This window comes from Coloeus monedula (genome assembly GCF_965178545.1).
Source record: "Coloeus monedula genome assembly, chromosome: 14".
In the NCBI taxonomy this organism is placed as follows: Eukaryota; Metazoa; Chordata; class Aves; order Passeriformes; family Corvidae; genus Coloeus; species Coloeus monedula.
In genome coordinates this window covers 5,854,826-5,878,457 of record NC_138794.1, presented here as the reverse complement: position 1 = coordinate 5,878,457, position 23,632 = coordinate 5,854,826, and the positions used below count along the sequence as shown (strand labels likewise).

The window sequence follows — 23,632 nt, the reverse complement described above, 5'->3', positions numbered from 1 at the left end:
CATAAAGCTGTGTAAACTTCCTCTTAAGGTCAGGGTTTTGTTATATTAGAAAGCACAAAGAAAGTTGAGCTACTTGGAGATAAAAGTGAGCAGTTCAAATCTGACATGTGCACATTTACATGACATTTGCGGTTTAACTTTGTAGGATCTGACCTGAGAGGAAGCACTAACATCCCTGAAATCAGTGGCAAGTTTTAAACTTTAGCAAGGGTGTCATTGAACCTCTCACATAGTGTAAAGGCAAGAAACTTTGTGTTTGTAAACAGATTTTTAGTCCCTCTGTGGCTTTCCCTTAGTCTGTTGAGTCTTCCTAGGGAGGGGCAAGAAATGCCCATTACCACCACAGCGGCACTGCTGTTCCTTCCCTGCTCTCGTGCCCATTTCTGGATTAATGGAAGCATCGGGAAAGCAAAATTACTGACACTTGAGAGAGAGCTGTGTGAGGATCCACCTCCAGCTCACTGTGCTCAGCTCCTCCTCATCCTCACCCACAAAACCAGTATGGCACAGGTAGCAAGTGGCTGTGCATTCAAACAGCTCCCAGGGCAGCCCCTCCAGGCCCTGTATGGACAAGGTGTCTCCACTGGTACTTACAGTAGACAGTGAGCAGCACACTGGCATTGCTCATCCCCACCACGTTCTCAGCAATGCAGGTAAGCAGGAATCCATTGTCCTCACTGGTGACATTCACCAAGGTCAAATTGATGGCATGAACATTGGTCCAGTTGAGGTTGGTCTAAAAATCCCAGAGAAAAATACACACAGAAATCAGTATCTGGTGGCTCCTTTCCTCCCCACTACCACCCCCAGAAAAGGAGGATCACAGTTTCCATGTGAGAAGGTCTCCAAAATCCAAGAACAACTGGGATCTGCATAGAGGGAGGTATTTCCTCACCTGATTAAACACACCTCATCTTATAAGAGGAAATACTGGGAAGGGGAGAGCCATGGCATTGTAGCACTGATTCATATGGCTGGCCTCTAGAAAATCTTACTTAGCTGCTACTTAGGTATGGCAAACAGGCAGTTTTAGTACAGTTTCATCAGAGAACACATGAGTTAATTCAATCAGGGAGCACTGAGCTCTGAAGCTCTCTCATCTTCACTTTCCAGCCATACAGAGGAAAGGTTTTGCTCCCTTCTGGGAGTCCCCAGCTCCTCATGTGGATAGAGCAAGGCTTCAGCTTTCCTTTGGATACAATGATTTCTCTTCTCTCATACCTGCATGCACGGACCTGGGGAACTCCCAGCAGCTGCTTTGGGCACAGGCAGCACTGAGGTGCTGCAGCTCCTACCTGGTGGGTGTTGATGGAGTGGAGTTCAGCCACTGTCCAGTCCACGTCCGGCAGCGGCGATCCTGAGCCATTGCAGGTGATGACGGCGTTCTCCCCTTCCCGCACCGTCAGGTTCACGTGGCTCACACTGATCTCAGGAAGGTCTAGAGGAGCCAAAAAGATCCGCTCAGGTGTGGGGCAGCATCTGCTACAGCCAGCCACAGGACATGTGAGGACCCAGAACTCACCAAGCTGTTTCTCAAATTAGCCCCCAGCACCCCAAGATAAGTAGCATGAGGCAACAGCATGGCCTTGCCCTACCAAGAAAAGGAGGGGTGTCGGAGACGGGAACATGTAGACACTGGAGATGTGCCAGCTGAGCAGACCCTCCCATCGTCTTTGAATCCAAAAGTTGCTGTCCAGTTCTGTCCACCCTCTCACACAACCCCCACCCCCATCTCTCTACTCCCACAGAAGCTGCTCATAAGGGCAGTCACCTGGAACAGGAGAACTGTGTGTCCTGGGAGGGGATCCAAGGCCTCCCCACCTCCAGGGACAAGGCACAGAGTGCTCAGCATTCCAGGTGAAGAAAGTGTCCCTCTAATATATAACAATCGAGAAAAGATGACCAAGGATGTGTCCTCACATTAACTGCAGCTCTCCTAACAGAAGGTGCCCTTGTTCTTCCTCGGTGGTAGCAGAGGGATTCACTGATTTATGGTGGCTCTGATCTACACCACTCTTACGTGGTGCCACAGGCACCAGATATCCTTGCAACGTGAAACAAGACAGTGCTGGTTGCAAGAGGGCCAAATAGTCTTCTTGAATAGGGGAGGTTTTCAGAGGCAAACTGAATAAGCAGGGCAGGAGGTACTGACCAGCGGTCCTATCCCATCACAGGGCAGCAGCATCCATCATGCCAAGGCAAAGTCATGGCTGGTGACACACACACACACTTTCATGGCCATCAGGGAGTGGCACCAGGAAGGAAGCAGCATTGTACTCATTGGGGGGATGCCAGAAGACAGAAGGCAGCAGTCAAGACCTGGCAAAGCTGCATAGGTGCAGGAATAGCTGAGAGGGAAATGGGAAGGACATGTATGGTCTTCTCCAGGCTGAGCTGGTATCAAACATGGCCACACCAAGCCATGCCTGCCCTCCACACCAAAGGAAACAGGCAAATGTGGTGTCTTTAGAGCATCCCTGGAGTCTTAGTTCTTGAGCAGAAAGACTCCTCTGGAGGAAAGCAGACCACTGCAGCTCCCTGCCCCTCCTCCAGGAGGTTTCATGTTCAGAAGAGGTGCTCACCCTGCACACCAGCACATTTTTGCTCCAAAATCAGCACCCTGCTGTCCCCTGCAGTCTAATGCCACCATTGATGGAGCCATCTCTCCTCCTATCCCTGATCCCTAAGGAATTTTTTTTGTCTAATCCTTGCAGCTTATTCATCCCATGTGGGGCGGAAATTAAGCACTCTCAAATCTTTTTAGTTCATCTACATGAAGGCACACTTTGGCCAATTTCCAAAGCTTCAAGGGACAGGGTGAACTTGGGAAAAAAAAAAAGGCAACAAAACAACAAAAAACACAAGTTGTGCAAATCCAAACGTGCATGCTGTTTGTCTACTACTGCTACAAATTAACCCAAATCCCTAGTACAGAGGATGATTATAAAAAATAAAAAAAAAAAAAAAAAATCTGTTTTTTCTCCTTTTCTCAGCCTGTGAGTTTGACAGCTGCTTGTATACAGACAGTTTAATTGCTCTGTAGAAGGTACATCTCTTTTTCCTTAGTCTGCAAGGGATGCTTTCCAGTAATAGCAACAGCAGAGCAAAACCTGACACCAAACAGGCAGCTGATGTGTGAACAATGTGAAGGAAAAAGGGATAACTATTGAACACGCCTCACATTGCTCCTGGGGCCACTGGACTCTTTTAAACATCAGCAGGAAATAGAAAGATATAAAGCCACTTCTGGCTCTTCCCTACAGATATGGGATTTCAATTGAAAAATAAAACAAAAGAAAATGAATAGAGACGTGCATTTCCTAAGAGTAATTACAAAAGATACAGCGGCAGTGTCTTTTAACAATATGCTCCTTCTAGGATTCGTTAGGCACGGGAAGGTCTACATGAAACAGCTCTTTTCAAGACATCACACAGACTCACTACAGACACTTTGTCAAGCAGCAGCATTGCAGTGAAAAAAATGCCCCAAATCACTCAATATCTTTCATACACACATTAATAGCAGCTTCACATTTACCCAGATATTCTATTTTTAATCTACAAACTATCCCAACCAGCTTCAATCTTCTTCTCAACCACGTGGTGGGATCCTGCTACATCAGATTCCCAAAATAGCTGAACCTGAGGTGATGGATTGCACAGGGATCCCTCCCTCATGTCCAGCCCCGGGATCCTTACCACACTGGGTGATGTTCATCTCCTTCAAAGTGATAATGACTGCATCCATGGTCATGCAGTAGAGATCCTGGTACTGCAGGTTTGCCTCGCCCTTCTCCTGCCAGAGCTGGATCCAGCGGATGTCACAGCTGCAGTTAAAAAGGTTCCTCTCTAGTCTCCTGCAGGCAGAGAGAGGTGAGAGAGGATGGTGGGATGGGGAAGGATGAGCAGAGCTGTCACCTGGCTCTGGAATCCCCAAGGAGAACAGCCACCATACAGGTGTAAGAGCTAAAGTAGAATCTTCTCCGTGTTATTCACATGGGGTCTTCAGGCACTTATTATCCCTGTCTTTTCCACAGTCACACATCCATGCATTCAGTCTCCTTCGTGAGTGCACACAAGGTTTTACATCTCCCAGGGCAGCACACAGATGCATTCAATGTCTCTCACCACAAGATCTGCACTCCTGTGGCTTGGTCCCACTGTCACCCAGACACTCAGAAGAGTCACCCCTCAGCAAATGGAAAGACAGCTCTCTACTGCCCTAAAATATTGATCCACATCTTCAAATCCCACTTCAGTAGTGGTCCTAGACTCTGCTGGACAAAGCACAATTTAAGCCCCCACAAGCACTCAGAGAAGCTGGCAGCTCTTCTCCCACGTTCCTTGTACGGACACGGGCTCCTGGTGACCCAGAACACAAGCTAATGTGCAGGGGAACATGCATTTTAATCAAATCAATCAGCACCGTACTGAGACCCTGCTGACCTGACCAGGAGAAATGGAGAAAAGCACTGCCTTTAATGTACTTCATTTAAACCACACTTACACATAGTTTATATACCAGGAATGTTTATTATAATTGATTTTCCAACCTATTAACCATTTCATTTACATTTTTAAAGCTCTGCAGGTCTCTGTGGACATGCAAGAAGGGCAAGTCCCAGCAGTAAGAAGAGACCAGTGCTCATCCAGGACTGAGTTACCAAATCTGGTTGCAATGATAATTTTAGCAAAACTAGGAGCTAGAGCCTGAACAAACAAAATCTCTCCCCACACAACTGTAAAACAAAGGAAGTTGTGCTCAGCAGAGCCAGCAGTGCCAAAGGTGAGCTCAGTTGCCCCAAAGCAGAAGGGGATCTCCAAAGGTCAAACCATTGCTGCACGTGATATCTAGATCCCCCATCATACAGGGGAGAGCTTTTTTCCTGCTCTGTTCCACTTGTTACTACAAAAATCCATGCTTGCTTTCACAAAATTAATTTCACCGACTAACAGGATTTGGAAACAACCTCCCAAACATCCACAGCTGCTGTTTTGTCAATACAGTGCTGTAAAAGGAGGAGGTGAAGGGGTCTTCTGGTAGCACCCAGGGTTGCTAAACCTGAACCCTAATGATGCCACTTTGCATTTTCAAATACGTCAATATGTCATCTGACTTTTTTTTTTGTAGGGCAAACACTGAGTTAAACTTCACTCTGTGGCTTTTCATTAGTTCATTTCTTTCCCACCAAAAGCACATAAACCTCTGTGCCACAGGTACAAGGCTCAGACAAGCAACTCAAAGGCCAAAGCACTAAATTTAACAGACCAGAGCAGATTAGCACAGTGATTTGGTGGGATTTGAGTGATGAGACATTCCCTGTGTGCTCTGACAGGTACTGCCAGGGCTTTGCACAGGCTTTACATCCTCCTCTACATGACCATGAATCTATTTTCTTCTCAGGAGCCTCCCAGGATCACTGATACCAGCAGAACATGGGATGGCATGTGGGTAAGAGCCACGGCAGATCAAGTAACTGGGGATGTACCCTGGCATCTGGCGGGGAGCTGGGGGAGCTCAGATGCAATGGGGGAGGAATTCTGCTCTGCTGCAAATATCCTCACAAAACGAGGCTGCTGGGAGAGCTGCTGTCCTAGCACTTAAGGGCAGCTCTGTAAGTAACAGACAGCAGCTTTCCTGGTCCATTGCTAATTCATGAAGGGCCATGAATAATACAGGAGCCACGGGCTTCAGGGCAGAACTTCCCCCAACCTGCCCCAACACCAGCGATGCAGCTCGCTCTCATCGAGACCCCCCAGAGGGGTTTTTGCACAATTTAACTCCCATCACAGGCTGGATGTGCTGAGTGCCACGGACAGCTGGCACACACTGCGGGTAGAAGGGACACAGATGTGCGCACCCCTTGTCCCTAACATGCATTGCAAAAGCATTCCTGACACGTGTAAAATACCCTTTCCTCCTTGCTTGGTGCCAGCCTTGCCATGCCAGCTGGCTCTCCAGAGAGGTGCATAGGGAATTCCACACTCACACAGCTCTAAACCCACCCAAAAACCGGGACCTCCAGTTCTCTCCTCAGACCCCTCCCCTTGCAGGAACCAGTAGGAGCTACAGCTCCTTCCAGCTCTTCCTCTCACATTTCTGTATCACACCTCCACTTCCTACGAGCTTCTGCCTGTGGACGTAAACTCACCTTCTCTCCCCTGCAAGAAGGGGAAGCACCTTGGGGACCAGAGGGTGCCCTTTGGACAAAACACATTTTTGGACCAGAGGACACTGCCATGTGCTGCAGAGCATGGGTGCAGCAGCACCCCAGGGAGAATTAAGGCAAGGGGCTCTTTGCGGGACATATCCAGCAGAACTTACTCCTGAAAAGAACAAACAAACCCAAAGTGCATTTTTTGTATGCAGGCTGGAATTGTTGCCAAGGCATCACTTGGCTGCAGGCACTCAGGAGCTCTGCACACTCCCACACCTTCTTCAGCCCTCCTTAAAACTGAAAGCACCTGTGAGAAATAGCAAATATCACAGCTGCAAAAGAACTGGGCTCTCTGCACAAGCAGAGCTGCTCTGTGACTCAAAGAGTTCATCCAAAAAGGGACTGAACCTGCACATGAGCCAGAGCCATCCACCAGCACCATAAGCAGAGAGTGATAGTAGGGTGTATTCAGGGTGCATCCCCTTCCCAAACAGGCACACTATGTTTGGGAAAGAGGAAAATTGTGACAATCATGCCATGAGCTGTCATTTGATGGGACCCATTGTGCTGGTTTAACAAAAACATGGTGTATGGAGGTGGAGACACCCATCAAAACTGAAACTCTAGAGCCCTGCAAGCATCAAGCCAATTCTCCAGCAAAAGTGATGCTGTTGGTGCCTGGCTGAGCCCAGCTTTGCTCCCTTCAGAGAGCTGTACCCACTGTCTCCCAAAACTGCCTGGACAGCCTTCACCAGGGTGGACCAGTGTGGGAGACAGATGGCATTAACAATTTGGTATGTTCTGGAACAGACAGGGACCTCACACACACACAAGCAGCTTTTTTTTCTAGACTAGCAGCTAAATGAGACACGTGCCCTGTCCCATGCCTCCCCACTCATCAGCTAAAGCAAAGCTGTCTGCAGCTAAAACCTCTCAGAGGGCAGCAGAGATCCTTGCCACACTTCTCCTGTCTGTTTCAATTCACATAAAACTCCTGCCAAGGTTTCATACTCCTGCAATTAAAACGCTCTTCCTACCTTGTGACTGAGGCCACTTCCCTAAGCTTGAGAACCAAAGAGCACTCAGCAGAGATAGAAAAAAATCTGATTTTGTTTTTTGTTCCTATTAATTTCCCAGAACCAAGGTTTCTCTTGGTGGTCCAATCAGAACTGTTATTTCCAAATCCCTGACAGGAAGGGATGGCATAGAAAGGGATGGGACAGGGAGCGCTGTGCAGTGTCTGACAGCTGGCTCAGCTAATGCAGAGAGCAGGCAAGTACCCACTGTCTGGCCACAGCTCTATTACTGGGACTGCTGGCGGTGATAAGTTTCAAAGCTGGAGGCACAGACCATGTTAAGTTGGACTCATAACATTAACATAGATGCTGCTGTGCCCCATCCCCTCCAAAGCCTCTTGCTGTAGCATTGCAGGAATGTACTGCAGGGCAGCTTGGCAAGGACTGATGGTATTAGAAATGCTGATGGGTTGGGCAGAGCAGCAAGATGTTCAGGACTACAAGGTTTTATACAACCAAAGATGTAATTGGATCCAGAGTCTTAGGTTTTTCCGGGAAGGAATTTCTTGAAATGTCAGCCCTAAGCTCTCTGAGGACATGACAAAGGAAGCCAAGGACATGACAGAGGAAACCAGCTGTGACTTCTGGATAAGAAAGGCTCTAAGTCCAATGTTTATGAGCTGTTGCATGTGTCAGATGCTTCCCTGCACACACTCAGCTTCAGACTTAGGAGAGTTGTGCGCTCATTAGCCTGAGCCCTGCTGGTCAAGGTCAGCCCATGCTATGGGATTTAGGGCTGGAGTTACTGGAAACTATTCCAAGCCTTGTTTCTGGCCAGAACGAGCAAGAGATAATATTCTCTGGAAGCGTGCCTCATTTTTGCCATCCTTTCTTCAGTGAGTCAGCAGGAGAAAATCTCAACTCTGTCAAACAAGGGATTCTTCTTTATAGCAATACCACGTTCATGAGGCTGCGATGCCTTGGATGCAGCCAAGCAGCAATTTCAAGCCCCAAGTTGCCATCCACCTGCCCAGTAGTCTTCTGATCTTTCCTCCTCGTTGTTCACTGTGAGTGGCTTTGCAAGGTCTCTTGTTCCCTGGCAATCTCCATGTCACAACCAGTTGTAGTTCCTCTCCTCCCAACACTCTCCTGGAGCCAATCCTCCCATTGCTTCCCTCACCACAAGCTCCACTGCTCCGAGCTGCCTCGTTGTCAGTCCCAGTTTTGGCTTGGATGACTACCCTCCCTCCAGATCCATGATTTCCTGATAGCACAGGGGCACTGGAATTCAGTATAAGGCATCACTGGTGAGCCTCTGCACCCACTTGTCCCACCATCCCTCCACACAGACCTAACCCTCTGGAAAAGAGTGGACTACATGTCCCTGGATTCTTCCGGCCTCTCCACTGCTGTGTACAAATGCTGCTGCTCAGCCTGCCTTCTTCACACTTTGCTGTCTCTGCATCAGTCTCTGCTGCTCACCACTTTCTCCCTTTCCAGAGAGTTTTGGCTCAATTTCAAGTCCTTGGCTGATGTCAATCTGCAACTCCCTTTCTAGCTTTCACCAGTGTTTCACACTCACTTTATGTGGGCCATGTATTCCATCTCCTTCCCAGGTTCTGGAAGCCTCCTTGGAGCTCAGTGTGCCAAAAAACTGTCTCTTACTCACCCATCCTCTGCATTTCTAAAAAAAAAAAAAAAAAAAAAAAAAAAAAAAAAAAAAAAAAAAAAAAGCGCAGTATTTCCCACTTTTGGGGATCCATTAGTAATTTCTTCCCATCTTGGAGATCTGCTCTTCCTCACCAACAGGTCCCATCCTTCTAGCAGTCAGGACCACAACCACCCCACAGTAGGTAACATGTCTTTACCTTAATTCCCAACATCTTTATGTGAAGGATTATTCAGAGCCAATAGCTCAGGCTACACCTGTGTACTGCCTTCTTTCCAACAAATCCAAAGTTCATCAGGACAGTTTCATGGCCCCAGGAAGGACACTGCAGGCATGTCCCCCTGCCCCTTAAAAACTGACATCCCAGTGGGTACGAGATAAAATACCCCTCTGCTGTCATGTTTGGGGAGCAGCATCAGCACATTATTCTGGTAACCCCCTCCTAGCTGTGCTCATGTGGATGGAAGGTCCTCAGTAACAAGGAACTCAGAGAGGAACATTTGTCAGGAAGCACCTGAAGCAATTCCTTAGGAAAAGTGAACTTGGCCAGGCTCTTACTCCAGCCCAGCCAACAGCAAGGCAGCCCCCGTGGGCAGGCACATTTGTAGGTCTAAATTGCTCACTGGAGCTGGTGCCAGAGGTTGGTTTGCCAAGACCCCTTTCACAGCTTGGAGCAGGAGAGGTTCAGCTGAGGCTCCTGCCACACACAATGCCAAAGCTGCCCATGTGAGGCCGTGGACAACACACACCACATCAGTACTGCTTTCCCACCCCACCATGACTTCCTACCAACCAGCCCTGTGATCTCCCACACTTCTTTGTGCATTACTTCTTTCATTCATTGGGGTTTGTTATCGCCAAGAAAACTGCTCTGAGCACAGCTCCAACTGGAGCCAGGTAATTCAGCTCAGTCCCGCTTGCCATGCTGCAGAGTGCTGGCCCCAGGTGACTCTGCTGACACCATCCAAAGCCACCCTGAGCACACCAGCTCCCTGCCAGGAGCATCATATCAGAACACAGATGTATTCATCAGGTGAAGTACCCTTTGCTGCCCAAAAGCAGCTTCTCAATTCCCTTTTGTGCTTGGTATTGGTCTTTTGAGCCCGGCTGGAGCTGGCAGACCTGGGATGTGCCTGAAGAAACAAAATATGACCAAATGAAGCAAAAGCACATAAAACCAAGCCCCTTTGGAAGTATTCCCATTAATCTGCAGGCTCACCATTACCCCAGGCCCTGGGAGTGCCTCCAGCTCAGGACTGCAGCCCCATTTGCTCCTCCACTCTTGGGTCTCTCTTGGGTAACAACCATCAATCTGAGTTTTGCCAGACAGTGCAATGACAATAAGTAAAGGTCTAAGAATACAAATGACTCATGCTATTAAAATTGAAGCCCAAGCCAGGCTTGAAAAATATTTAGAGCTGTAATCAGCAAGGAGACGAATTCTGAATTCAGCATTTTAACTCTGCAAGCCAAATTTCCCCATCAGAAGGGCGTTTCTCCATTTTCTAATATCACTATTAGTATTTTTCATTTAACAATTTGACAGAAATAAAATACACTGCAGTAACAGTGGTGATAACACACTTACTCCCACTTGAAAGACTGTCTTTATTCTTTCATAAGTCACTTCTAGCTTACAGCTCTATTGATCATCGTGAGGATGAATGGAGCTTCCCAGGATCCTCTGGGACAAATCCTACATATATATTTTTTTATACCCACCAAACAACTATTTCTAAAATTCAACAAAACAGGTCATCAGGGCAATGCTCCATTGATTTCGTGTCCACTTATTCTTCAAGCATGATGCTGAATGCTCTATCAATAATTCAGCAGGCTGAAGGCCACCAGTGCCCCAGGAGATATAACTACCTCATCATCTCCCACATCAGAGCTGGAAGGTGCCTCTGTTGCTACAGAGAAAGGGAATCATCAGCCTAAATGCAGGGGTGTCTTGTAAAGCATGTGTACCAACTAAAGAAAAGCAGTTATCCCTACCCTGCAACAGATGAGAGCAAGTGTTTGAAGACATCCACTCAAAAATCTGGCCTAGTAAGTATTTCTAATGTGCTCGCAGAGTTAGTCAACCATTTACTACTCCAAGCATGACTTGTTCATCATCCCGACATTAATTAGGCAGCTGCTGTGAAGTTAAAAGAGAAGCAGTTCTGCTCTGGTACTCCCATACCCAGGAAAGCCTCCCAAGGATGTTGCTGCCCACTGGAGTTTTAGGTAATTATTTGCTGGCTTCAAAATAGCTCTATTTGGAAATCGTTCCTCCTCTCAGCCTCCTGTCTTTTCCCAGGAGATACCCCCAGGGTGGGACTTACAGTTCAAAGAGTCGCAGTGTCTGGAAGAGTTGCCATGACAGAGTGGTGAGCCGGTTCCCGGAGAGGTCTCTGAAAATTAAGGGGGGAAAAAAGAAGAAAGCAGTCACTGTAAATAATTCTTCCTGCACATGGCCCTACCACCTCCACAGAGCTCATCATCCTCCTTGATGGGGAGGCTGTCAAGCAGTTTAGAACTCAAGTCCAGATTTCATAATGGGAGATTCTAATGAGGACAAACCCAAATGAACCCTTTCTCATCTTTATTTTTCTTTTAAAGGGGAAAAATGATTTATATCCTGCTGCAATGTTAAGGAAAAAAAAAAAAATCCAATGTCTGACTCTTGCCCGTGAATCTGGAGCTCAACCAACCATAAGCAAAAAGAACAAGTCTAATTTCAGAACTTGAACAAAAAATTAAGCACAAACCTCACGTTAAAAATAGTAACAGCCAGGTTCAAATGACAGCACGATGATTACCCAAGGTGTTCTCATATGATCTGCAGTAGCTCTGCGTTCCAGGTGTCCCGGAATGGCTGTGTGCTGCTTGCACCCAGGGGTACCACTGCTACAGCAGCCAACAGCTCCCCATCCCTCTCTCCATCTGCCCAAACTTGCAAAAACATAAATCTCATCCACCTGGGAAAGCTTTGCAACCCAGCAGATATCTTCTCTTTAGCTGAAAGCCAGAGAGGATGAAAGAATGCAAAAGGAACTGAATTAATAAAAACAAGAGGAAGAAATGTGTCTGGAGTAGGGTGAGCAGAAGGAGAAAAGCTCCTGGTTTCTAACAGCACAGAAAGATGGCAGTGATACACATTCTGTCCCAGCCAGCCTTCCCAGGGACACCTGGCCAGCCTGAGAGCCACCAATCGAGTGACCAGCCCATGGGGTGAGTGAGCAGAGGAATGGGTGATCACAAGCTCTGGGAGAGCCCCAAATGCTCACAGAACACCTCCAGAACACACAGGAGGTGCTGCCTCACATCCCTCACTGAATCCATCCCTGCTGTGAGCCACAGGCAGGCAGGGCAGCCCAGCTCGAGGCTGAGGATACCCCACTGCCTTAGCCTGGCCCACAGGGAAGAGCGATGAAGGGCCAGAGGCATGAATCATCTGAAATTCATTCAGCTCTGGGCTGGTCAGAGAGGAGGTATGGCCCAAGGCAGCCCAGCTGTGCAGGGCTCAGCCCCCAGTCCCTGTTTGATTTGCAAATAAGTGCAAAAATTAACCCTGAATGGCTCCTGCTGGCACAGGTCTGATGCACGAGGATTTGGGATGACAGATGCATTTCTTCCCTTACACTGGGTTTCAGCAAGGGAAAAACAATTCTGGTCCTGTCCCACCTGCACAGAACTCTTCAATTAGGAGTGGAGATGCTGCTCACACAGCAGAGCATTGTCCCAAAGCCTGTCCACAAGCCTGGCAGAAGAACAAGCCCAAACACAATGATGGCACAGCGCTGCCTTTTTAAATTCTGGCTCTGCTTCACATCAGACTATCCTGCTGTGGGAACCACAGCAAACCACAGGTACCTCATTTCACATGACTATGATCCCACCATTCCCATGTCTGTAGACAAACTGCTTCCAGTCTCTGACAAAGGTGGTAAAACTGGCAGGTAAAGCTAAGAAGGGGGGAAGGAAAACATTGCAAGGCTCCCTCCTTTATCCACCCCAGGGCACTGAGCATCTGGAAATTTTGCAAAGACAGATGAAAAGTGGGAGGGGAAGGAGCAACTCTCTGTTACTGAAAAGTGAGACAGTAAACTCCCTCCCCCAGCCCAGGGAGAAGAAGGAAGAGTAAAGGGGATGCATGAGAGACAGCAAGATGTGGGAGAGAGGCAGAAATGCAGAGGAGGGAGTGAATCTCGCTGGAATGTCCTTTCTCAAAGGTCATGTTTTGCTACATTAGGCAGAAATGTCAAGAGAAAATTGGATTCTGAAAGAGAAGAGAAAAAACAACAGGCTTTCCACGCAAATAAGTGAATCAAAAATAGCATGATCGTGTTATTACAATTTAGGACACAGAGAGATGGAGAAAGGATACATCCTCACTAATGCAAGGAGCTTTGCCAGGCAGATGTGCTCCGCTTCTCATCTCCTGCAGTGCCTGGAAACCAACTCCTACCACCTCCTCCCTCCCCCAGACAACAACCCACAGCAAGCATTAGGCAGAGAGGAGATGGGTCTTCCCTTGCACACATCTGGCAGGAGACACTGCTCTCAAAGGGCAGAGCAGAGGTTTGATCTGACCTGACCATCAACTTCTGCAGGGCTGGTCAGGGGGACACACACCCACGGCTCTGCTTCAGACCAGCCTGGACACACACACAGAGGAGCATGTCTGTCACTGGAAACAGACACCTTAGATACTTCAAAACCTCACAAAGGTCCTTCCTCAGGCTCAGACCTCAGCACAGAGACCGAAAGGGGCTGCAAACAAACACACATCAAAAAATACACCATTTCGGTCACAAAAACTGGAAAGGTCAGAGATGCCAGGACGGGGATTCCACATGCAAAAGGGTACAGCTACTGACTTGTGCTGCAGAAAATAGAGCTCCTCCAGAGAAACCTCACTGCACAGCAGTGATTTGTCCCCAGAACAGATCCATCCCACATGCTGGATGGGGCAGGTTTCCTGGGGAAGTGAGCATGTAATTCTGTAATTAGAGATGGAATCACAGTACATGCACATGAGGAGAGATTAAATTATGGCTCCACAGGCGAGGCTCTGAGCTCCAGCACTTTAACTCCTGTTGGGTGCTTGCAAAGTTCCCCCCCACTCACAAACCTCAGCTGCACACACCAAGTTTCCCAGTGCTCTGTACAGCATAAATGGGGAGGGTTGGGGAAAATCAAGGCACTCGCATCCAGGACTAGTCCTCTCACAGCTCCAAATCAAGGCCTCTCACAGGCCCATTCTGCCTTCCTGCTGCATTTCCAAGGCCAAAAGTCTGCTGTCACCTCCAAATCCCTGTTACCTGCAGGGACGTGAACCCCCATCCTCCTATACTGCGGCTGGGCAGTGCCAGCTCTCTCCTTCCTGACCCATTTCCTTCTCCCTCCCAGCTGGCTGAACCACATTACTCATTGCTCTCCAACCACTCCCAAATATTTCTCAGCCTCAATTTCCTTGTCCATGCCCAAATTTCCTATTATCTTCCCCACTTTTATGTCCTCCCACACCAACACCAGTGTCCCAAGACATCCTTTTCAAAACTTTTCCCCTCCAACTGGACCAAGAGCCATTCTGCTGACCTAAGATGTCCCTGAGCAACACCAAGTCTTCCAAGAAAAATCTGCCCTTTGACAAGATTTCTTTCCCTGCTCAAAAGGAGGGTGCAAATGTTCTGTAGCAGGAGAATCACCAGTATTTTCTAGCTTGAGCAAAACAGCTTCTTTCCCAACCTCCCTTCTACCACCTCACACATTTGAGAAAGCTCTTATGTGAGACCAGAAAGTAATAATAAAAAATAGGATCAGCCAGGAGCAGACACCCAGCACAGAAAACTTCAGCCTGAGCAATTAAAATTTGGCAGAATTATAGGAAAGTGGAAGCAGTCCTGCAGCAGTGTGCCAGACAACCTTTATAACAGCCTATACATCAGCTCCACCTGTAACAAAAAAGCACATCACACGTCGAGGAAACACAGGCAGAGGGAGGCAAAATGCCTTCCCTGTGTGTTTCTCAGCAATGAACAGGAGCCTTTCTCTTCCAGGACAGATCTGCCATCAGCGTTCCTGGAACGCATTCAAACTGTTTCTTTGCCACGGGACATTTTCTCCATCACTCACAGGATGCTCTTTTCCATGGAGACAGTCTCTAGAAGTAGCTGCCAGGGTGCTTTTTACCTCCAAAAAGAGTTGAGTAGAGAGAGGGGGTTGGATGGAGCTCACCTGGACCAGGTCCAGGGTAGAGCCACCCAACCCACCCACGGCTGAGGCTCAACACCACTCCACAATCCTCCTGCTGCAGCAGCCGTGCTCCCAAGGCTCCTGCTCCTATCCCCACCAGCACCTCCCTGCACACCTCAAGGGCAGGCTGTCACCACTGAGTGACAGCTAAATCCCAGTCCTTGCTCTCTCCCTCCATCCTCTTCCTACATTTCGGGAGGGGACACGCCACGTCCTGCACACTCCCCCACAGCTCCCGCAGGCACTGCCAAGACCTCGCTGGTGACCAACAGGGAAGGGGAGGTGACCTTTGCCATTTTGTGGCAGCGTGAGGGACAGATGGGGCCATGGAGTGCACCTCCTGAACAATCTCCTGGGGTTAAAAAAGGGATGGGTGAGGGTGGGACAAAGAGGAATCTGGATATCTGCAGACCAGAACAAGCGGACTTTAGTGCAAGAGGAGACAGCATTTTTAGTTTTCCCTTAATTACCCAGCAGCCAAAAGTGTTTCCACTATTAAAGCCATTTTTATTCAGCTAAATTAAGCCAGTTGCCTCATTAATGACACCAACAAGCAGGAGCCCCTGTAATTAAACTGTAAGTTATTTTATGCAGTTCAGCTCAACGCAACGGCAGAAACGCTGCTGCTGGGGAGGGACCCTGTGCACCTGTCCCTCCTCCACGCAGCTCCATCCTCCACTTGCCCTTGTTTCCAAGCTGACACATTTATTTCTGCATGGGAGAAGTTTTTCACACATTTTAATAACATGGTGCCACTATGAAAATCCTGACTGGGAGGGATTAACTTCACAGAGCAGCTGGGGCTGAGGGAGCACGAGCAAGTGCCTGACAGAAGTGCGAGGAGAGATGCACATCCCTCAGCTGTGGTCCACAGGGCTGGATATGCTGGTGGCACCACATGTGACTCCCTTGATATTTGGGCACAACAGGTGCTTCCCATCATCTCACAGCTCACTGCTGGATGCTGGTGGCCGCAAGAAAGGGGAATGTCACAGCCTCACATGCTGCTGTAGGGGCAGCTCTGTTCAGGCTTCGTATCTGCAGCAAGTAAGCTGTTAAAGCTTTTGGGTTTGAACCAGAGAAATGCTGGAAAGTCACTCCGGGGCTTGCTTATCCCTGCCAGATAACTCCAATGACCTCTAAAAGCACTGTTACACTCCCCATCACCCTTCCTGCCTGCCCGTCCCCCTCCTTTCTCTTCCTGTTTAGTAAGCAGCTTTGCTCGTTAAGGGAAAAAAATGTACTGTCCTCCCTTAATGAGTGTGCTAAAATTACCCCAACAAGTCCCAGAAGCTGTGGCAGGACAGGCCTCCCCACAAATCAGGCTCTACAAATATTAGACTCAATTGGAATCTCCAATAGCTCAGCCCCAAGTCCCAGCAGGACACGCTTGAGACAGCCTGGAAAAGGACTGGGCACTGCCAATTGCGTGCAAGCCTCGCATGCCCGGAAAGCAGAGTGAGCAGAACAGGATGTGCCATTAAACTGGTCAGCCTGAGATTTCAGAGCTGCCAGGAGTTCTTCTGGATCTGCTCCCTGTTCAGGCTCATCACCAGGACACATATATTGGTGCCATGGAGGAGTGAGACAGTTTACAGAGGGCCTCAGCCATGGTCTGGCATTACCTACAACCCAATTCTGCTCCTTAAACAACATCCCTGCAACCCCCAGGGCTTTTCTGACCCCAAACACAGCAGAACCAGAAAATCTCCAAGGTTCAACCTTCCTTTGTGCATTTGGGCAACAAAACTAAATCCTTTCTCCCATCCACAGGTTCTGTCCTGTACCTTGTAAGGGACAAGTCACACAGCATGTGCCCTGATATAATCATCTAATTCCCCACAAATTATTTCTTGTTTTAGGGCTCAAAATCTGCAATAATTTCCCAAACTCAGAGCATCCTACATCAGAGAGGAGAGAGGAACCATCACGGGTGACACACTAGAAGAGACCCTGCCACTCCACATGCACACCACTGGTCCTGGAGGTGTGATACTGGAGGAAGGAACCACCAATCCCTCCGCATTTCTCAGTTGCAGGACCCTGATTTTCAAATTCACTCTGAAACAGGGCTGAGGGAGGTGGAAGGGGCTGGTCTTCTGCACTGTTCTTTAAACAACAGCATTAAAAAGCAAAAGCTGCAGAGCAAGTGGGAAGGCAATAAGGCACCACACCTCTGTCACAGGGCTCCCAGAGCCAGTGCCAGCAGCACATCTGACCCACGCCTCTCCTCCCACTGCCTCTGCAGTGCAGCAGCCACGTCCTGCTGCTGCCTTCAACCCAGCCCAGCCTTTATCTTAAAGGCCATCTCCTACCCCATGACACTTCCACACCCTCCAAGTCATCTCTGAGGCATCTCCCAGCTGCACAACGCTTTGTTCAGAGACAAATCACCCCTCAGAGTTTATTGTTGCGGTTCAGCTCATGGTACAGATGGGAAGGCGTCACCAGATGTGGGTCACACTGTCCCCTGTGCTTCGAGGCAGATCAGATGCAGGGATCTGGCCCTCTGCACTACATTCATCTCACCCTTGTTGTGTGCAGTCTCCATCGCTCTTCTCCAAAGACATCTGGGCTCTCAGAGGACTTGAGCAAAGGTTAAAAGCTGGGTCAGCCCTGCAGTTGCTTTCCCTTTTCCTGCCAGCTTCCCTGCAGGGCAGAGTCCAGCAGCATCCACACAATAGGTCAGTCTTCTGCTCAAGGAAAAGAAAAATCACCTTGCAACGGGCAAGAGCCTTTCCCCATGGCTGCCCTCCTGCAGCCAAGAGGTCCTCAGGGCTGCACTGGCCCCAACCCATCTCTTCTGTCCTAAACTGCAGTAACTCTAGATCCATTAAACTGAAATACTACTCTATACTGGGCTCTGCTCCTGCTTTGGCATGCAGAAATAATACTGGAGATGTGTGCTGGCTGAGGACAAGGGTTGCCAGCTGCCAGCTCCAGTGAGGGGCTGGGTTTATCCAACCCTGTTTGCTTCAAACTGCATTGTTCTTCAAGCTGGGAACAGAGAATGACTGGGGAATGCCTCCTGCTCACAGGTTTCCAGTGAACCCAGAGCCAACCTGATCTCCCTGTGTGAGAGAAGAGCTCAGAGCTGTGGCAAGGCACAGCTTGAGGAGATGGCATGGGAAGGAGAGCCATGCCCATGGGGCATTTCCCAGCTCCTCTGAGTGCACTATAATTAGACTTTGATGGTATTAGAGGTTTTTTCCAACCTTAATGACTCTATGAACACCAGGCTCCCAGGATCCCACGTTTCCCACCACCTCCCCCTTGAATACAGTGAAGCAATAGAGACAGGTGCTCATCAGGAGGTACCACCCCAGCTGGGAGGTCACTCCAAATGCCCAGGCAGACAGGGGGAGAGCTGGACAAGGTCCATGTGAGAGCCTCTATGTCAACACATCAAGCGCAGACGTGCTGGGAAATGTTCTGGTCTTGCCTCTTCCTCCTGAACAGGCACTGTGAGCTCAGCTGTTAGAGGGCTCCTACACCAAATTTATATTAAAAAAAAAAATAACTTCATATATCCCCACCTACTTGGATGCCCAGAAATCAATGAGCCTTGAATAACCCCGAATGGGGTTAGTAAAAAAAAAAAAAAAAAATCCAAAAACTAACAGCTGGGCCTGAGCCCCAGCTTTCCTGACTCAGGGAGGGGTGCCAGAGGCTGGGATGGACTGGGAGGGTACCAAGAGCTCTGCAGAGCCTCTGAAGAAAGGAAGGGGTATAAATATGAAAGCATATATATATATATATATCTCCAGCAATAGCAAAACAACAGGGCATACGGCAGGCTGAGCTCTCGCAGACTCTGCTAAATGGTTTCCAATTAATTAACTGATTACATGATAGAACAGAAGGGGATTCAAGTGAGTGCTTTTGACCTTTAAGAATAATTAATATCATCAGGATAGCAAAACTCATCCAAGAAAAATAATTAGGAAGATTCTAATATTGCCTCCAAAGATTCTAATATTGCCACATCGAAGGGGGTGAGGAAGGTTCTGGTTAATTCAGAGGCGTGGTTCCCAAGTATTTCCTAGCAAACCCCTTTCTCCCTTACACTTGCTTCCACCTGCAGATCTCCCACATACATGTGCTTCTCCCTACCCCAGTCCATCCTCCCTCTCCTCTCTAGATCCATTTTCCCTGTCACCTCTTCTACACCCCATCCCCCCTCCACTCTCCATTTCTTCCCTAAAGACGCCTTGCTCCAATCCCTCGTTGGAACCTCCTCTCTCCAGCCTGGTCCCTGTCCTTCCCACATCCTCATCCCAGAGTTCCACTCTGCCTTCCTGAACCTCAGGAAGAAGCCCTCGTCCCTGCACATGACACCAATCCACTTTTTATCTCCACTCAGCACTGGCATCTTCATAGGCTGACAGAAGGCAAGCGCTATGTGTAATCCCAAAAAAGCCCTTCCCTGCTTTTCCTCAGCAGTCAAATCCATCACAGAGGCTGGTCTGGGAAGCAGATGTAAGAGATGCACAGCAACAGGAGGAAGATGGGAAATGCATGAATGCCTCCCCTCCATTACACCTCACCAAGCACATGAATGCTCTCACCTAACTATGTTTCCCTTGCTTCTCCTTTCCCAGTTTGCTTGGCCCCAATGTCATGCATGCGAGAGGGGCTGGAAAGCCATTCAGCCAAGCATGAAGTGTAGTGCCGAGCTTCTCAGGGAAGGTAGCCTGAACCCATTGGGAGTGAGGTTACACGAGCAGCCAACATTTCTTGAGGGAAGTGTGAAAAACCAACCCTGGAATGAAACCCACCTTTGCAGTGAATAAATAAATTTCCTCTGCTGCTTTATTATCATTAAAACTTCTGTGGCTTGACACTTCACTAAATTATAGATAAAAGGAAAAATGGTCTTCCTGGGCTCAGAAAAGCAGGCTGCTGCCAAAACCCTGTGTTTACAGCAGCTAATGAAAAGAAAGCCTGCCATTAGCCTGCAGCACTCGCCCCACCTCGGCAGGGAACAGAGCTACCTGCACCCCCAGCACTGGGAGCCTGGCAGCAGCAGCTGGGCACCACGGGGGAGCAGAGCTGGGGACAGGCAGGGGCAGTGGGCCGGCACGGGGAGGTGCCCACGTGGGGAACCAAAAGGACCACGCCATCAGCCAGCAGAGATGGCAGCTGCCACCTGCCATGCTGTGCAGAGCCTCCTGGCCACAGCAGGAGGTGAGGCTGACTTGCTCCAGCTACGCCTCATCAAATGACAAGAAAAACACACAGACAGTACCAAGCAGGAGCTACCTCGTGCCAGGCTGCTGCCTCCCCCTGGTGTCTGGGGGGTGGGCACGGGGAGCAGGCAGACAGCAGGTGCCTGGGGCACACCTGAGCATGGGCATAGGAGCGCCTCTGCCCAAAAACCTGTCTGCAGCACCTGAGCACACAGGGAGGAGTCACGCTCCGAGAAGAGGCCTGCCTGCAGCCACACCTGAGCCATGGCATGATGTGCCCCCTGACAGCCCAAGGCACCTTGGCTGAGGGGGACAGGGAACTGGTGGTGTCTTAATCCAGCCAGAGCCCAGTGAAGCCTGCTTGCTACACTCCACGCTTATAACCACCCCAAAAGCAGAAAGACACTTTGCCTTTGACAGTGAACCCTGTCAAAACAGACAGGAATGTCTGCACAAAAAAGTTACGTTTTACCCATTCTTCTCAATACATTATGTACTTTTTAAAAAAGTATGTTTTGCTGGTCACTGTGAGGAATATTTTCAAATGGAAAGACTAATCACCACAAAGCACTGAGTGCTTCAGAGTGCAGCAGGCATTCCTTCATTATTCTGAGACAGCAAATTACCCACAATTATCAACACGCACAACTGGATACAGCAAACATTTAGCCAAAGCCCACGGATTGTGGTTGCAGCGAGGTTGGATGGCAGATGTCCTAGAGAACTACTCATGTGAGAAAGCCCCAGACAGCAGCCGGGTACTGGTTTGCAAAACAAATCCATTCACGCTGCAGAGCACAGTCAGTGCCAGGAATCACTGCAGTTCAGAAAGTTAGTATCCATAGAATCTTAGAGCGGTTTAGGTTGGAAGAGAGATCATATTATAGAGATCATATTTTTCCAAGCCCCCTGCCATGGGCAGGACACTTTTCACTAGGTCGGGTTGCTCAGAGCCCCATCCAGCCTGGCCTTGAACACTCCCAGGGATATTGCAGGTATCGCGGCTGTCACACAGGCAGGCTGGCTGCACCACAGATGGAAGAATAAAGGCACTGCTGGCAGTGAAACCAGCCTGGGCACCCCAGAGGCAGGCTCACACCCCACGGCTTGAGCCAGCTTGCAGCCGCAGCCGGGAGTGCTCAGGCACTGCTCCCTGAGAGCCAGGCTGGGGCTGGAAGGTGAAGGAGCTTATTCCAAGAGAAGGCAGAAGAGGCAGGGGGCAAACTGCAGGCTGGGCTGGGAGGGCAGGAAAGCCGGGAGGCTTCAGCGCAGGCGGGGAGCTGCGTCCGGGGCCCGGGGAGCTCCGGGGAGCTGCGTCCGGGGCCCGGGGAGCTCCGGGGAGCTGCGTCCGGGGCCCGGGGAGCTCCGGGGAGCTGCGTCCGGGGCCCGGGGAGCTCCGGGGAGCTGCGTCCGGGGCCCGGGGAGCTCCGGGGAGCTGCGTCCGGGGCCCGGGGAGCTCCGGGGAGCTGCGTCCGGGGCCCGGGGAGCTCCGGGGAGCTGCGTCCGGGGCCCGGGGAGCTCCGGGGAGCTGCGTCCGGGGCCCGGGGAGCTCCGGGGAGCTGCGTCCGGGGCCCGGGGAGCTCCGGGGAGCTGCGTCCGGGGCCCGGGGAGCTCCGGGGAGCTGCGTCCGGGGCCCGGGGAGCTCCGGGGAGCTGCGTCCGGGGCCCGGGGAGCTCCGGGGAGCTGCGTCCGGGGCCCGGGGAGCTCCGGGGAGCTGCGTCCGGGGCCCGGGGAGCTCCGGGGAGCTGCGTCCGGGGCCCGGGGAGCTCCGGGGAGCTGCGTCCGGGGCCCGGGGAGCTCCGGGGAGCTGCGTCCGGGGCCCGGGGAGCTCCGGGGAGCTGCGTCCGGGGCCCGGGGAGCTCCGGGGAGCTGCGTCCGGGGCCCGGGGAGCTCCGGGGAGCTGCGTCCGGGGAGCAGCCGCCGGCCCTGTCCGTGGTGCTGAAGCGCGGCCCCGCGGGGCGCAGGGCACCGGGCACGGCCCCACCCCGCCGGAGCTCCCCGGGAAGCGGTCCCGGGAGTGCCCAAGCGTGACTTTCAGGCATGCCGGAGGACAGCAGGCATGAAACATGGTCAATCCTCAAGCACTAGCAAGGCTAAAGTCATGGTCACCCCCAGCTGCCCGGGGAGACACACCCCTGGCTGTCACTGGCAACCCTATAAACACGCCGCAGACTCTTGCATCCAACATAATTAACAGCTTATCCCTTCCCAGATACAAGTAAGGGGAGGGGTTGGTGGGAAACTCCACCCTTTGACCAGCATTCTAATAAAATTTTATAATTCCAATAAAACTCACGACTGCCTAACTTACGACATTTAAATTCCTGCCTTGTCACACACCATCATGAATTAATGTCCCATCATTCATGCCGCGTCATATCTTATTGCTCAAATAGCATATGTTCTCAATGTTTCTATATTTCTGCCCTGGTGCTTGTTGCCAATACATCAAAAAGGGAAAAACCAGCCCTGCAATCACACTTAGTAAACTAGGACCGTGGAAAGAAAAATCCCAGGAGAGATAAATTCTGTGGTCACTTAACTTCCACTCATCCTGTCATGACTGTTCATTCCCCCAGCATTTTTCAAGCAGGTTTCCATGTCCTCAGGTACCCCCCTGCCAAGGAGGGTTCCTCTTCCCTCTGCAGCCCCTCTCACACTGGCACGGACAGGTAAGAAATGCTTTGCACCACAGGGTTTGGGAAGGAAGCAAGAGGGACAGTCAGAAGCTGTTTCTGGAGCACTTCCATGCTGCAGTGATCTCAGAAGCCTAGAAACAAGATCCATTCCTTGACACACCCAAATCTCCAGAAATCAGCTCATTCTGTGCTACTGGTGGTCTCAGAGATGCTGTGAAGTTTAACCAAGGTACAACTACATCTCATTTTCAGCATCACATCCAAGAGGAATGTTGTGCCTCTCTTTGAGGGGAAGCTCACCACAAGACATCCACCAGACCATTGTTGCACAGAAAAGACTAGGTCAGACACCCCCAAGCCCACCAACTTGTCTGAAGTTCACATTTTACTCCAATCTTGTAAAAAAAAAAAAAAAAAAAAAAACAAAAAAAAAACCAAAACACCAACCTTAAAAAAATTTAAAAATAAAATAAGAAAAAATCAAATCCAACGAAACAAAAAAATACAAAGACCAACAAACCATGCATCATTGTAGGAAGAGCTTCAATTTAAACAGTCTGAAGACTTTTTTTAAAGAGTGGATGGGAAAAAAATGGGAGCTTTACAAAAACCACAGTTGCCCATTTCACATGTCAGTCAAAAGATGATCAAATTTCAGAAAGGGAAATAACTCTCACAATGTAACTGGAAAGATCATCTCAACATTTCAAAGGAA

The 23,632-nt window shown here is 49.8% G+C and overlaps 1 protein-coding gene across 5 annotated transcripts in view; it reads right to left on the bottom strand.

The window, feature by feature from the left end:
- NTRK3 (neurotrophic receptor tyrosine kinase 3) overlaps window positions 1-23,632 on the bottom strand; it is a gene marked incomplete at both ends in the record, with an annotated part of 204,589 nt that overhangs the window by 140,069 nt on the left and 40,888 nt on the right. For all 5 annotated transcript variants that reach the window (XM_082290362.1, XM_082290361.1, XM_082290363.1 and 2 more), the window contains 4 exons: window positions 595-736; window positions 1,296-1,438; window positions 3,700-3,857; window positions 11,174-11,242. In XM_082290362.1, coding sequence (XP_082146488.1) covers window positions 595-736; window positions 1,296-1,438; window positions 3,700-3,857; window positions 11,174-11,242 — 512 coding nt within the window. The remainder of the gene's footprint in view (window positions 1-594; window positions 737-1,295; window positions 1,439-3,699; window positions 3,858-11,173; window positions 11,243-23,632) is intronic.